Below are 15,682 nucleotides of genomic sequence, written 5' to 3'. Positions count from 1 at the left end.
GCTTCCTCACGCCTGCTGGCGTTGCTGTTGCTGCCCTCTACTGAAGCATAATGAAATTGCCTGTGTTCCACTGAAGGGGTCACAGTGGCCGACTTGCTAAAAGAGGATAAGAAGAAAAGGAGATTTTGCTGCTTTCGCCAACGCAGGGCTAAAGATCACGGTAAACTGCTGAGCTGGAACTTCCTCTTCGGGAGACTCTTCTCCCAAGACCTCTGACGCCTGTTCCTTCCACATGGCATGGTGTGAGGTGCATGTGCTGTGTGGTGTGTTTGTGAGATGCCTGTATTTTCATTTGATTTCCTTGAAACTTGTTCGTGCTGCTTTCCTCTTGTCTTTTCCCGCAATATGTGTCTTAGCCAAGACAGCATTGCAGTTTCCTCTTTGTTTGAACTGTACCTTTTAAAGAAGCAGCTGAACCAACTCAGAAGATTTATTTAATTCTGCATGAATATTCTTAGACTGGAAGACAGACTTTTTAAACACTTCCCTCCAAATGATGCTTTTTAATCTAAACTGTTTGGAAATTCCAGTGATGTTGTTTGATTGATTTTTCTTTTCCAGGTTACATGTTTCAGTTGGCCTCTGCGTCGTGCAGTCCCTGGCTGGTTTGCCCAGGACCAGGCTAAAGCTAGAAGTGCTAGTTTCAAGAATGAAGTTAAAAATAGACTTCTAGAGGATGCCATGATTTGGGGGCACTTGCCTTTACAAATGGGAATGGGGAAAGGGCTTATGTGGGAAACAGTTTCAGTCTGTGCTCTAAAATAATGCTTAACACAGCCTGTCATCAGAATCCCTGGGCTTGGTATCAGGACCATCCCCATGCAGGGCAGTTATGCAGACAGCTGGTGTCCTGCCTGCTCGAGCCATCCCTGTGCTTTTCCTGTGCACACGTGGTTGCTGCCACCAAGGTCAGCCCTGGCCACACAACCTTGGAGGAGCCTCAATGAGAAGATTGAGAATTGGGGGCACAATGCCAGCTGCCAGGAGAGCAGAGAGTTCACGGTGCCCTGTTTGCTCGCTCGTGGGAATGCCGAGCACAGAGGTGATGGGAATTGGACTTGAGCAAGTCTTGGGTGGTCTGAATGAAGGATATATTCGAGTCCTACTCTCCTCAGAAGGTCCCAAAGTGGAAAGGGAGAGTGGGTACAGACATGAGCCCTTTGTCACACTGAGAAGACGTGGTGGCTCCGAGAGAAGGAACTTGTCTGAGAGTGGGCCTGAATCTGGGGCGGAGACAGCTGACTCGTGCCACTGCGATACTGGGAATGGGTTCATGAAGAAGAGGCTGGGCATGGGGAACTCCTAAGGCCTCTGCAGGAAAAATCGGCTTCCGCTAAGCAGGAAATACTGTGATGGTGTGAGAAAAGAGTTTGCAAAGACTGACTTAGGCTTCCAAGTCTGAGAAGTTACGTGAGCAAATGAGTGGTTCCTATCCCAGGGGAGGAGAGACCCCCCTCCTTGGCTGGTGCTTGGGCCTTGAGACTTTTCAAGGATTCTTGAGAATTTCAGATAAGCCTTGAGATCCGCAGGATTAGGAAGCAGTGTAACTTTTCAGAAAACTTGCTGTATTTTGTTGGGGGTGGAGTTTTTTTTAATTTAATGAAATACTTAGAGACCCAGAAGAAGGCCCCTGACATTACTGGTGATGCTGCTGGGGTGGGAGCCCTCGTGGGGATGCTGTGCTCCCACTGTTGCTGGTCATACAGAAATATTTGCTGGCATGGCATGATTCTTGCTTTAGACAGAGAAACCTTGGTCTGGCCTTGACCCACATTCTCCAGCACGAGCCTGGCTTCTTTACAGCAACGAGAGTCTGTTAGCCTGTGACGGCTGAACGTGTCACCCCTAGCAAGCACAGGCAAATTCCTCCAGGGGACGTCATGGCGCTGCTCGTGCTTGTCATGAAAATGAGATAAAAACACAAGATCTTGGCTGCGGAGCCCCTGTCCCCAAGGAAGGCAGCTATGATCCTGCCACTGCTCAGTTATCTAACCTGACCGTCCCCACCCCTGCCTCTGAAAGGAAAGAATGAGATGCTTTAGGCTGCTGGGGCACAGAGGGAAACGCTCAAAGAGACCCCTGAGTGTGCAAGAAAGTGCGTCCTGTGGAGAACAGGGGAACCAGGTTCCTAGAGGCCCTGGACATCTGTGAGCGAGGCTGTCAGTGTGACCTGTCCAGGAGGGGCCTGTCGAGCTCCGGGCTCACTTGGCAAGGGTCGCCAGGGTGTCCCGGGGGCTGCTCCCTCCTGGAGCTGCTGTACTCCCCAGGGTGCTCTGCCTGGAGGTGACTTGGAACCAGTTGTTACAGGCCTACTACTGGCCTCCTGGCCACCCTCCTGAAGGGTGGGCTGTGACTTCACAGTACTGCTCACCTCCTGCTCTGTTTGCCGAGCTGGAGGCGGGACATGTGAGGAAAACCCCCTTGGTGCTGAGAGTAAAACCAGACAACCTGTGGGTGTTTCCTCTTCACAGCAGTCCTGTCAGGTCAGAGGTAAATGGGTCTTAGAGATGAAACTGACCAATAGCTGCAGGTGCAGTAACTAAGCCCTGGGAAGAAAGGGGGCTTGTCCCGGCAATGACAAGAGACCAAGCCTCTCTGACCTCTGTCCTGGAGGCAGGAAGCTGGTCTGGAAGGAGTGGGGGGAGGGGCCAGAGTTTGGGGGCTGCCTGTCTGGATCTGCACACAGACTCACTCTGACTCCTGGGCACGCACATCCATGCCCGGGTGCACGTGTGCACTTGTGTATTGATTTCCCTCTGAATCCACAGGCCAGGCGGATACGGTTGAGATGTGCGTTGTTCTTCAGAGAGACGGTAGATAGAGGAATGTTTACATGGTGGTGAAGATACTGTTGAGCTGGCCTGAAAAACAGCTGTTTCCTGGTTTATTTCATGTGGCATCACCCATGATGACATCTGGGCCCTACAATTAGATCCTAAAGAGAAATAGTGTGACCTGCTATCCACGGAGAGCAGGGGCCGAGCCAGGCTGCCCGGGAGGCCCTGGCAACTCTCACTTACAGTCCAGGGTGTCCTGGGCTGCTGGCTGGCACCATCCCCTCGCCGACCTACCACTGGAGGCCCCTTTTCAGCGAACACACGCTGGAAGCCCAAGGGTCTGTCCTGGGGCTCTCCCTAGAGATCCCAGTGCCTGGCAGATGCAGGGCCAGTCAGCATTACTGCATAGGCCACAGGCTTGTCCCAATGCCTGGTTTCAGCTGGAGTCATTGAGAATTGCTTTCAAATTTATATTTAAAAAATGAAAACTTCTTCAACAAAGCTCTAAAATTTCCTGAAATGTGTAGGGAAAAAGGACTGATAGCCTCTCTGCATGCAGATGGCCCTTTTTCCTTCTACAGGAGGGTCCGGATTCTGTCTGAAGGGGTCTCTCTGCTGTAGCCCTAATTAGACCTAATCACTTGTCAGCAGTGAATGCTGAATGCTCACAGGGACAGAGCGATCACCCCGAATGGGGCAGTCCTGATGCTGAGGCAACTGGTTAGGGAGAATGCCACGTGTTCTGATAAAGTCATCCATGGGTTTACTTCCTTGGGCTTTTATGAGTCTTTCTGTTTGGGCTTTTATGAAGTCCTAGTAGTCCCTGGCACACCTGTATTTTTGTATAACCCCCCCTCCCCGTTTGCTGGGCTGATCTCCTGGAAGTGGTCTGGCTCTACACCAGGTTTCCAGGGGTTAATGAGGGCCATTAGGACAGCACAGCATGGCTGGCAGGTAACAGGCTTACTTGGTTTTTGGAGCATTTTGATTTGTGGAGTTTTAAGTGTATACCAGTGCACATACCAACATGTACTGATACTGAATCATACACCAGTGTATTTAAGGATGTACCAAAGCCACAGGGTTGTTGCACGGTGAGGGTGGCTCAGGAGAGCTTTCTCCTCTCACATCTGAGCTGTGTGTCCCAAGGCAAGCGGGTCGGTTCTCTCATCTGTGAAATCACAGTATTTGTTCATGTCCTCTCAGAAGCCCCTTCCAGTTCTAACAGTCTCTGATTCTCCTGTCTTGATTTTTTTAAAACATAGATGAGATCCTATTGGGGCTGAGTGAAGTGAAGTGCATATCAATTTAGGAATGTTAAAAAAAAAATGTCTGGTGCAAGTGAAGGGTGAAATGTTTTAATGTACAAACAAGCTCCTTGGTTATGCCCACTGGGCCCGGTGTCTCGTATGCTTCTGAAAAAGGAACACTCCTGTGGCAGGGAGGGAGAGGCGGGATGGGAAGGTTGCCGGGGCCCCGGCCAGAGTGTGGCTCTGAGGCTCGGGTGGAGGGACTGGATCCACATCTATTTCTGGGACCAAATGAGGTCACCACGTTCTGGTGGAGTCACTGCTGTCTTCCTCCACCCGCCCCTTCCTCTCTTCCTCTTGAGCCCCCGGGGGCATGATTCCAGAGCAGATTTATTAGGGTTCTGTGGCTCTGCAGGTGTCAAATAGAGGTGACAGAAAAGTTGCTCTCAATACAACAGGCTAAGGTAAAATAATTCCACTTAAGGCAGAGAATGTGATACAAACTGGGAGTGCAGGCCAAGGCTGGGTCAGAAGTGTGGAAGGTGTTCACACGAGAATCCTTTGTGTGGCTGTAGAAGTGGGTGGGCTGAAGTGACCCTGGGCTTGGACCATCCAGAGAGAGTCCCCTTGCTTCCAGGGAGCTCCAGGAAAGCTTTTTGAGCTGATGGATTCGTCATGTAGGAGCCTCACTGATGGCCTGACACTGTGGATCACTCTGCACCCCCTCCCTTATAGTTCTGCTCACAGCCCAGTGAAGTTAAAGTACGTCCCATTTCAACAGATGAGAAAATGAAGCCTTGGAGAAGTTCGGTCACAAATGTGGGGGTAAGGTTAGACCTGGCCAACCTGAGAGGCCTGCTCTCAACCACTGCCCCATCCTACTTGAAGGGTGGAGCCCGCTTGGCAAGCAGGAGGATTCTCTCCGTCAGTGCAGTCCTGACACCATGCCCCACAGTTAGCCTCAGTTTCTGCTTGGGGAGTTCAGTTTGACTTCTTGTCTCTGCAGCCCCAACCTCAGTCTAGGGAGCGCTTGTACATTTCATTCCCTAGTTGACATGGAACCAGAAATGCAAAGTAGTGTCCCCCCACCTTTCCCACGGGCAAGCTGTGAGTTATCTGTTTGGATCAGATCTTTTGAAAAACAAGCTTTAAGAGTGAAACGCAGCAACTCTATTGATATCATCATGGGACATAGCCCCAGAGAGTAAAAAGCCACAGAGTTTTACCCATGAAAAGAAGTTTGCTCTTCTTGGAAATAGTGACTGAATTTCAGTCAGTTCAGTTCAGTCACTCAGTCGTGTCTGACTCTTTGCGACCCCCATGGACTGCAGCACATCAGGCTTTCCTCTCCATCACCAACTCCCAGAGCTTACATGCAGTAATTCTATTGATATCATCACGGGACATGGCCCCAGAGAGTAAAAAGCCACAGAGTTTTGCCCATGAAAAGAAGTTTGTTCTTCTTGGACATAGTGGCTGAGTTTACAACATGATTAATATTAGAACCATGAAGTATTACACTGCTGTAGAGGAAAGTGACCCTCCAGAGCCTAGGGATAGTGTTCCCACTTTTCAGACAGGACCTGGAGAAGCCTGGAGAGAGGTGGGACTGCCCAGGGCAGAGCCAGGACCCTGCTGAGGCCTGAGAACCCTGGTCCACCCAGTGGCACCCCCACCCTGCTGCTTTCAGCTTCTGTCCATGGTGGCAGTAACCACCAAGAAAAACGTTCTGCAGAGATGACTCCTGGCCATATCTGTAAGGGTCTCCCACCATGATTTTCCTTGTCCTGCTCCTGAAGAAGAGGGTGACCCTGTGGGAGTAACCTGTAACAGTGAACTTGGCTGACTCTTATGACTTTTTAGTCTTTCTGCTGAAGTCAGGCATGGAATAGTCGTGGAGAAGCAAATTGTATGAGCAGCCTCCTGTGTATGTGTGTTTCTGTCTCTTGATGGAGCTTTTTGTTTAAGGTTTCTGTGATTGGATTGTGATGTTTTTCTTTACGGTTTGTTTGGTTCTGTGTCTGTGTTTTTGCATGGAGTTGTGAAAAAGTGAATCAAATTTGTAGTTGGTTTCTTTTGACTTGACTAAGGAAGAAAAGGGTTATTCTGTGAGAGTACTGGTTGTATTGTATCATCTGTAATTCTGCTCATTTTGCCTTCCCATTTGAAGCCTTTGCCTCAGTGTGCCTGGAGATGGCTATTTCACCCCCTCACCCTGGCAAGTTCAGTCCTCTGGGTGCTCACAGGAGGGAAGGGGTCGTCTTTGGTGCCTCAGAAAAGGTGTTTCTCAGTTCTCTGGGGTCCACGTCCATCCTTGTCATTCACACCCTGTCTGTCCCCCGAGCAGGGTCCACAGCTGTGCAGCCGCACCGACAGAGCTCTCTCGTCCTGCTCCTTTGCGCTGCCCTGAGGCCAGTCTGGGCTGGGCTCAGACTGCTCCCCATGGCGCTCCAGGTACCTCTGTCAGGTTTTACAGCTGAAACTCAGGCATCCTTCAGAGGAGGAGCCATATGGTTAGGGCTTGCAGGGGAAAGGCCTCCCTGTTGACGCCATCAGGTCTCCAAAACCAGGTCGCTGCAGTTCGCAATTATGCATCAGGGCAAAGACATGCACGTGTGGGGGTGATTCTCCCATTATTCGGCTTTTGATGACGGCTCCTAACCCCAGAGCAGAGTTAGTCATTCCTTACAGCACTTGCCCAAACCCCTGAGGCAGCTCTAATCTTGGTGGACCGAAGTGCACTGGGTGCTGCCTCTCCCCTGGGTCGTCCAGGACAGGCGCAGGGCCGGGTCCCTCATTGTGTCCTGCACCTCCTCTGCCGCCTGCTCCCCAGCACATGTTGGAGACGTTTCTAGGGTTGAATCAAGCGGAGGAGAAGAAAATACCCATGTGCCAGATGGTGACTCTTGAATGGGTCCCTGGGCCTCCTGACCTGAGTGGGTATGTTTCAACTTTTCCTCTGCTTCTGCTTGATGCTGTGCTGTGGGGAAGGAAGAAGTGCCCAGAGACGCCAGTGCACTAGGACCACAGACAGCTTTGCCCTCTGGTCGCTGGTTGGGAGAAAACCTTCTTTCCCCATAGGACCATGTTCTGAGCTCTAGTGCAGGCATCTTTGGTCAACAGTCTTTTTTGTTAATCTAACTGACGTCCTTCAGCATCTTGGCTTCACAAGCTGGGCAGAAGAACATCAGGTAGGATTAACGGAAAATGAGTTGAATACTTCCGTTTTTAAAGAGATTCTTTGCTTGGTACCTTCATATGCTCCTCCCTTGATAATATCTCCTCTCCTTCAGTATATTTAAAGTAAGAATTTGTTTATGAAATCTTAGATTTGTTCACAGATGTTCTAGAGTACTTCTTGCGGGCACTAGAAAAGATGTAGCTGTAACTGAGACGCTGTGACGGCCTCTCAGGGCAAACCTGGAAATCAGAGGAGTACCCTGGCACTGACAGCTACAGGGCTCACTTTGGTCCCCAGGCTTCTTTCCTTGGGAAGTTGGATAGTGGGTTTCTCTTCCTGTTGGGATACTTTCTGGGTTTCCTTGGCAGATCATGAAAGTGAAGGCTCCTCTGTGAGACACCGGGCTTCTCAGCACCTCCTTTTGCCAGTCAGGTCCCTGGGGACCCTTCATCATGTTCTTCACCCTCCTCCCAGCTTCCCAGAGGCTCATCCTGGAGGCAGAGATTGCGTTTGTCCCATCCTTGAGTGCGCAGGGCATCCAGTCAGTCAGTTCAGTTCGGTCACTCAGTTGTGTCTGACTCTTTGTGACCCTGTGGATGGCAGCACGCCAGGCTTCCCTGGCCGTCACCAATTCCTGAAGCCACGGCACAATCTAAAGCGTTTCTTCTCCCCGCAGCCAGCATGCCCACCAGTGAGACGGAGTCTGTGAACACAGAGAACGTGAGCGGGGAAGGCGAGAACCGAGGCTGCTGTGGGAGTCTCTGGTGAGTGGGGCTGAGGCGCTGTCCTCTGGGCTCCTCCTGGCTTCTTAGAGAAGCAGATATGAGTGAGTTGCCCAGGTTTCGGTGGAGCCTGGAGCCATGGCCTCAGATGCAAGAGGGGTGGGCGGGCTCACCCTGGGCCCCTTGGTCCCCCTCCTAGCCCTGGCCCCCCAGACCCCCAGCATATCACCTGCCTCGTCCTCCAAAGCGGTCCGTCCTGCTGAGATGGAACCTGCCTGGGCTGAGCCAGGTAACCTGGCAATTCCCCTGTGTCCACTAGGTGCTGGTGGAGAAGAAGAGGCGCTGCCAAGGCCGGGCCCTCTGGGTGTCGGCGCTGGGGGTAAAGGCTTCTCTGAGCCTGGTGCTGGCGTCAGTGCTTTGAAGGGCTTGTATGGCAGAATTGCTCACAGAATGTGCTCCCTATTTAAGTTTCCTTCATTTACGGGCTCTCCCAACCTTGTGCATAGTGGCTGGATAATGAGACCCTGCCCTTCTCGGCTCATACACTTTGTTTGGAGCCCTGCACCCCCTCTCCTAACCTTGGAGGATGCCTTCACATGAGCACACATTGGCTTTTTTTCTGGATGCACTGGGCTGCAGGAGCAGGCACTCCAGCTGCGTGCAGTGCACCAAGCACCGCCTGCTTTGGGGGAGCCCCACGCAATTCTCTTTTATTTGCTTTCTGCTGGTGTCCTTTAGGTCTTATGCCTGTCGAGTACAGGTGTCATTTTTAAGAGAATCTGATCTCCTTGGTGGAGATGCATAAAAATGATGTTAGGAGCAGGAAACTCAACAGTTTATGAAGTAAATTTTCCTCCTCCTCCTTGCTGTGCCCTCCTACAATAGCATGAAGTAGGTAGGGAATGGGTTTGTCTTGCCATTTTACAGATGAGCACACTGAGGCTGAAAAAGCTGTGCTGCTTGCCTGAGCTCTCGTAGAGTGAAGAGCAGAGCCTGAGCTCCAAGCCCAGGGCTCTTCTCACTGTAGCAGCAGCACGTGCTGTTGTGGAGATGCGTGGCTGAGCTGTGGGCAGGAGCAGCCCCGCTGGCTGCAGTGTGAGCAGTTTGGGGGTGGGGGGAGAAGAACCCTTGTCATCTCCACCTGTGCCAGGGCTGCTCAGGCAGCTGAGAATCTTCTCTTGCCTGGCCCCCTGCTCCATGCTCACCCCAGCTGGCTCACTTCAGGAGCCAGCGGTGCTGGAACCAGGCTCCCATGCATGGCTTTTATGGTATCTCTGCTGAAAGGTGGAGGGGAACATATCCTGGAGCCTTCCTAACAGGAATCATATTCTTTCTGTTTTTCTTTCAGTCAAGCCATCTCAAAGTCCAAGCTCAGGTCAGTATCTTCTTTCCCTAATTTTTCTTAAACTTGTGTGGGCTTTTTATGTTCTACCTTCTGAACTTTATGTAGAATTGCTCTAGACCTGATTTTCTTATACTGTGGGCTCTAACATTCATGTAGAAGATCAGCCTGCCCAGTAAACAGTTAGTACCTGCCTTGTAGAACTGTAGTAGGTGCCAAAGAACCACTCCCCCCAAAAAAAAACAGATCGGTAAGATGCAACCATGAATAATGTTTTGCCTACTAATCAACCCTTTTTGTATACCCTCCCAGAGTCATTTCCTCTAAGAGAGATACTTCCTGTCACTTTTCTGCTGTAAACTTTTTCCATTGAAGGAAGTTCAAGAGGTCTTCTGAGTTCCTCGTAATGGTTTTACTTGCTCTGAGTGCAGGTTACATAATCAGTTGGTAAAAACTCATTGAACTGTATACCAGTGATTTGTTACTTTCCCATATAAGTATTATTTTTCAGTTAGAAACAGTGTTTTACCACTGTGGACAAAAATTCACTTAAAGTGGAATAGAACTGAAGGTGAAGTGTTGGTTGCTCAGTCGGTCCATCTTTCTGCCATCCCACGGACTCTAGCCCACCAAGCTCCTCTGTCCATGGAATTCTTTTTGTAAAACTGTAAAAATCCTAGCAGCACTGTTTATAATAGCCAGGACATGGAAGCAACCTAGATGCCCATCAGCAGATGAATGGATAAGAAAGCTGTGGTACATATACACAATGGAGTATTACTCAGCCATTAAAAAGAATACATTTGAATCAGTTCTAATGAGATGGATCAAACTGGAACCTATTATACAGAGTGAAGTAAGCCAGAAAGAAAAACACCAATACAGTATACTAATGCATATATATGGAATTTAGAAACATGGTAACAATAACCCTGTGTACGAGACAGCAAAAGAGACACTGATGTATAGATCAGTCTTATGGACTCTGTTGCAGGGGGAGAGGGTGGGGAGATTTGGGAGAATGGCATTGAAACATGTATAATATCATGTATGAAACGAGTCACCAGTCCAGGTTCGATGCACAATACTGGATGCTTGGGGCTGGTGCACTGGGACGACCCAGAGGGAGGGTATGGGGAGGGAGGAGGGAGGAGGGTTCAGGATGCGGAACACATGTATACCTGTGGCGGATTCATTTTGATATTTGGCAAAACTAACACAATATTGTAAAGTTTAAAAATAAAATAAAATTTAAAAAAAAAGTATTGCTATTGGACCATACTCAGCCATTAATATCTGGGTTGTGAAAGAATATTTATTGATATTCTAAACCCAATATGTAAAAAAGCCAGTTGATAAACTCTTTGAGATTTCTGCAGAGCATTATACATATGTATGTGTATGTGCATATATATTGCATTCTCTTTGTGTAGTAAGAAGTAACATGCTTTCTGTTTTCTGTTGTTTTGATGGTTTATTTCTATTTTGCCCTTTGTACTCTTTTTGAATTTTAATATTTGCTTTAGAGTATTAACGTCACTTTAAGTAGGGAGTAATAATGAATGGTATCAATAAGAAATATTAAAGGGAAGAAATAATGGAAATTTAAAGCATAACTATCAATAAAATATCTTGAAAAAAAAATCCTAGAAGAAAACATAGAAGATTTTAGTGACCTTGGGTTAGGCAAAAGTTTCTTGGGTACAACGCCCAAAGCACTGGTCATAACAGGAAAAACTGATGAATTGGACTTCATCAAAATTAAAACTACTACATCTTGAAAGAAAAAGATCATTTGCAGACTGGAGGAAAAAATTATTGCAAAACAGAATTTAGAAAGGACTAGTATCAAGTATACATAAGAATAGTATCAGTAATAATAAAACAACCCAATAAAAATGGACACTAGATTTTTAGTAGGCATGTAGTCATAGAGGGGGCTTCCCTCGTGGCTTAGATGGTAAAGAGTCTGCCTGCAATTCAGGCAACCTGAGTTCGATCCCCAGGTTGGGAAGATTCCCTGGAGAAGGGAATGGCAATCCACTCCTGGATTCTTACCTGGAGAATTCCATGGACAGAGGAGCCTGGCAGACTACACTCCATGTAGATGGCAAATAAACACATGAAATGACCACTGGTCATTAGGAAATGCAAATTAAAATCACAGCTGAGATACCATGATGCACCTATAGAATGAATCAAATGTTGAAAGCTGGCATTTTGACAAGGATGCACATCAGTGGAAATTCTTATATACTGCTACAGGTCAGGTGACACAGCCATTTTAAAAGCAAGTTGTCAGTGTCTTACAAAGTCCAGCGTATTTACCATATGGCCCAGCACTTCACCTCTAAGGTATTTATATAGGAAAAATGAAGAAAGATGCCTACACAAAAAATTTTGCATGAATGTTTATTCATAAACATTATATATGTATAATTGATAAATACAACATTTATATGTTTATAATTGCCGAAAGCTGCAAATAACTCAGATGCCCATCAGATGGTAAGGTAGACAAATTATAGTTCATCCATATGATGGACTGAAACTCAGCAACAAGAAGGGAGAAAACTACTGAGAGATCAATGAGACAAATGGATCACAAATGAACTTTTTCTAAATGAGGGAGGCCAGTCTCAAAAAGCTATATATTGTATGATTCGGTTGATAGGATTCTGAATGAAGCAAAATAATAGAGAAAGAGAACAAATCAGTAGCTTTCAGGGGCTAGGGTGAGCAGTGGATTAACTATAAAGTGCCATTAAGGATTTTTTTTTGAGTGCTAGAAATATTCTACGTCTTGATTGTGGTTGTGATTACAAACTTTAGAAGAAAAAGAAGTCAGTTTTGCCATATGTAAGTTATATCTTAATAAACCTGTCTTTAAAAAAATTAAGGGGACTTTTCCTGGTAGTCTAGTAGCTCGGACTGTGTACTCCCAATGAGGGAGGTATGGATTCGATCGCTGGTTGGGGAACTAAGACTCCACAGCATGTGTGGCGAGGCCAAAAAAAAAAAATTAACAGCGTTTTCATAATGAAAAGCACTTTCATGAATTTCCTGTTGCCAGAGGACATTTAAATTTCTTCATAATTTGGCCCCCAGATCACCCTCTGACCTCTGGGGTATTTAGACACTCCTCCCAGACTTCGCACTTTGTTATTCTGGACTGCTCTCCAGCTGTCAAATGGACCACACACTCCAGTTCTTCCCACCCAGTCTCTTTGGCGGGAGCTAAGTGGAGTGCCCTGCTCTCTCCCTGTCCACCCTTGGCTAATCCTTATTCAGCTTTCGAGAGGGAGAGCCAGCCCAAACCTCAGCTTTCTGAGGAGGCCTTCCCTGACCCTTCAGCTCTCTTGTGGCCCCCTTCTCCTTCCTCCTGTACGCAGTACCCTGGGCGTAGCACTTGGTGTGGGTGATTGCCTGCCACAGCCCTCATACTGTTACAGGGTGGGGTCACAGACCGCGCCTCCCCCGGACTTGGGAGACATCTGTCACTTGTCCCTGCAGCATGAATAGGGACTGCAGGGACAAGGCTGCGTGCCCTTGGGCTGGATGTCGTTCAGGCCACCTTGCTTGTGTGTATTGCATTATGCATCATGGGAGAAACCCAGTCTTGTGGGAACAGTTTTGAGTGTCCTCAGTGGAATTTTTCTACTCTTGTTATCATGTTTCCAGCTGCTGTTACCATCGGAAACCCACATAGCAAGAGCAGGAATACAATGCACCTCGCTTGTTCCAGGTCTTGCCAAAGAGCTGGCGCAAGTCTTTCATTGGTCCCTGGGTTACAGTGTTCTTAGCAGAGCAGTGCAGCTGAGTCAGCCAGGGCTGCAGCCTTGACACAGCCTGCAGATTCTCCTGACTTAAGTGCTACAGGAAGCGCCCACCACCCCAGTCTGTGAGCACAGCCCGGACCGGGCTGACACTGCCACTCGGTCAGCCGTTCTCTGAGACCCCCTTCACCAAACCGTCCCGTGGCAGGGAATGTTTCCCGTAGGGAGACGGGCTGAGGCCGAGAATACTCTAATTACATACTGCAACTGGGAGTTGGTAGAGAACATGCTGCTTGTCTGTTTGGCTTAGTTCATTTTATTTGTATGGAAACATGATTCAATATTAGCTCTCTTCCTAAAGGTATATTTTGAGCATTGCTAGTTAGAAAGGGCACCTGATGACTCAGGAGTACGACTCATGTCCTACTCAGCATTGATGACTCTCTCTGGCTCCAGAGCTACCTCCCAGATTTACGAAAGGACTGAAGGGTTCCCTAAAAGGAAAACTCAGGTTTTGGAGCCCTTGGCTGCCTGATAAATTCCACATGATGATCGAGGTGCTGCAAGAGATGTGGATGATAAGCTGGCGTCTCTGTGCGCTGACAGCTCAATCAGACCCGAGAGCCTCGTGGTGGGCATGTGAACTGGGGATGTGTACAAGCTGGTGACTCTGAACATCTAGATTTCCTGACCGGCTTGAGGACTGCATATGACAAATTACGGGGTTATCTGCAGCCATAGGAAGGAAACAGATAGCATGATCAAGTCAATACTGTGCTTTTAAAAAGTCATCTTTTAAAACCACCGTTATTTGTCTTATGAGGTCTGGTCATTTCTGTGTCATTTGTTCTCCTCTTTCCTCCCTGCACCCCGACCCTGGTGGGGACCTCCAGAGTGCAGTCATTCCTTAGCGATATTGATCAGGTGCTGTGTGTGTCTGTCATCCAGGGGGTAACGTTTGCTTCTCTTACAGCCGCCGCTGGCGCCGCTGGAACCGCTTCAGTCGCAGAAGGTGTAGGGCTGCTGTGAAGTCCGTCACGTTTTACTGGCTGGTCATTGTCCTGGTGTTTCTCAACACCTTAACCATTTCCTCCGAGCACTACAACCAGCCTGACTGGTTGACACAGATTCAAGGTATAAGCAGAAGCCATTCCCTTTTTGCTCCAAACAGGGGATCCCCGAGGCTGCCCAGCTGCAGTCTAGTCTTTTCAGATGGACGTGTGGTTGTCCAGGACCATTTCCAGTGAGCAGTGGAACTTGGAGGGTGGCAGAGCCAAGCACAGGCGCACCTGGCCAGAGTGTGCGGTCCGGGTCGTGTGGTGTGTGATGCACGTTGGAGCTAATGACTCCAGAGCAGCTCATTGTCTGAACCCTGTGTGGGATCAAGGAATCTGGCAGCTGGAAGGGACCTCATATCCCTCCTCCCTGTGCCCGCTGGAAGCTTTATTTTCCGCTGTAGTTTCCTCGGCAAGTGGTGGCTGTTTGCCCACCTCGACTGCCCCAGCAGGGTGGTGTGGGAGCTCACCCCTTTCTGAGTTGGACAGTTTTGAGCCATTGTGAAGACCTACCTGATGTCAAGTTATATCTGTTTCTACTCAACTCTCCAGCCTGCTGGGTGGCATTTTTTGAAGTGACCTTGACAGGCAGCTGTTTCTTAGATCTGGGGGCAGTAAGTAAGACCAGACAGATTTCTTGTGTGACTGAAACAAATAAAAATAATACGATGGTCTAAATGCAGACTTGTAGGCTTTCAGGCCTCGAAAGCCACAGAGATTATGTGGTAAGCTGCCCCTCCCCATTGTACAGTCAGTGAAAGTGAACCCCAGAGAAACCAAGGAACTTCGCTAGGGGGCACACGTCTGGGTGGTAGCAGAAGCAAGACCGGAGCCTGGAAGACAAGCGGACCATGGGTGTTCCTGCCACATTTCTATAGAGAGGGCAAGAACAAAACTGTGGGCCGAGAGCTTGGGGCCCTTCTGGCAGCGGCTGGTGGGAGGGGAGGTGGGGGACCAGGGGTCAGAGATGCTCCCATGCTGAGATCCCATGGACACGTGCTCCTTGTGTTTCCAGATATTGCTAACAAAGTCCTCTTGGCTCTGTTCACCTGTGAGATGCTGGTCAAAATGTACAGCTTGGGTCTCCAGGCGTACTTTGTCTCTCTTTTCAATCGGTTTGATTGCTTCGTGGTGTGCGGCGGAATTACCGAGACGATCCTGGTGGAACTGGAAATCATGTCTCCCCTGGGCATCTCTGTGTTCCGCTGTGTGCGGCTCTTGAGAATTTTCAAAGTGACCAGGTGAGGACACGTGTGCTCACTGTAGGGGTTTCCTGACCGTGGGTGGTGGTCAGCCCCGACCCCACTTGGGGGGACCATCTGCTCCACCCCACACGGCGCCCTGGGCTTACCCCCTCATCTTGACTTGCAGGCACTGGACCTCCCTGAGCAACTTGGTGGCATCCTTGTTAAACTCCATGAAGTCCATCGCTTCGCTGCTGCTTCTGCTTTTTCTCTTCATCATCATCTTCTCCTTGCTGGGGATGCAGCTGTTTGGCGGCAAGTTTAATTTTGATGAAACGCAAACCAAGCGGAGCACCTTCGATAATTTCCCGCAAGCCCTTCTCACAGTGTTCCAG

At 48.8% G+C, this 15,682-nt stretch overlaps 1 protein-coding gene across 27 annotated transcripts in view; it reads left to right on the top strand.

Moving 5' to 3' along the window:
• The window catches only part of CACNA1D (calcium voltage-gated channel subunit alpha1 D), a 347,101-nt gene that overhangs the window by 244,963 nt on the left and 86,456 nt on the right, over positions 1-15,682 (top strand). For 20 of the 27 annotated variants that reach the window (XR_015151536.1, XR_015151535.1, XR_015151538.1 and 17 more), the window contains exons 10-15: positions 7,885-7,972; positions 8,250-8,309; positions 9,279-9,305; positions 14,022-14,182; positions 15,119-15,344; positions 15,475-15,682. Coding sequence is in view for 23 of the 27 variants with exons in the window: in XM_086367467.1 (XP_086223593.1) it covers positions 7,885-7,972; positions 8,250-8,309; positions 9,279-9,305; positions 14,022-14,182; positions 15,119-15,344; positions 15,475-15,682 (770 nt within the window). In the remaining 4 variants the exon portion in view is untranslated. The remainder of the gene's footprint in view (positions 1-7,884; positions 7,973-8,249; positions 8,310-9,278; positions 9,306-14,021; positions 14,183-15,118; positions 15,345-15,474) is intronic. The other 7 variants (XM_086367471.1, XM_086367475.1, XM_086367469.1 and 4 more) reach the window with 1 other exon arrangement.

Source organism: Bos grunniens, chromosome 22 (genome assembly GCF_055505025.1).
Source record: "Bos grunniens cultivar Pamir isolate PY7600 chromosome 22, Bosgru_T2T1.0, whole genome shotgun sequence".
Classification (NCBI taxonomy): domain Eukaryota; kingdom Metazoa; phylum Chordata; class Mammalia; order Artiodactyla; family Bovidae; genus Bos; species Bos grunniens.
This window is presented reverse-complemented; position numbering and strand designations above follow the sequence as displayed.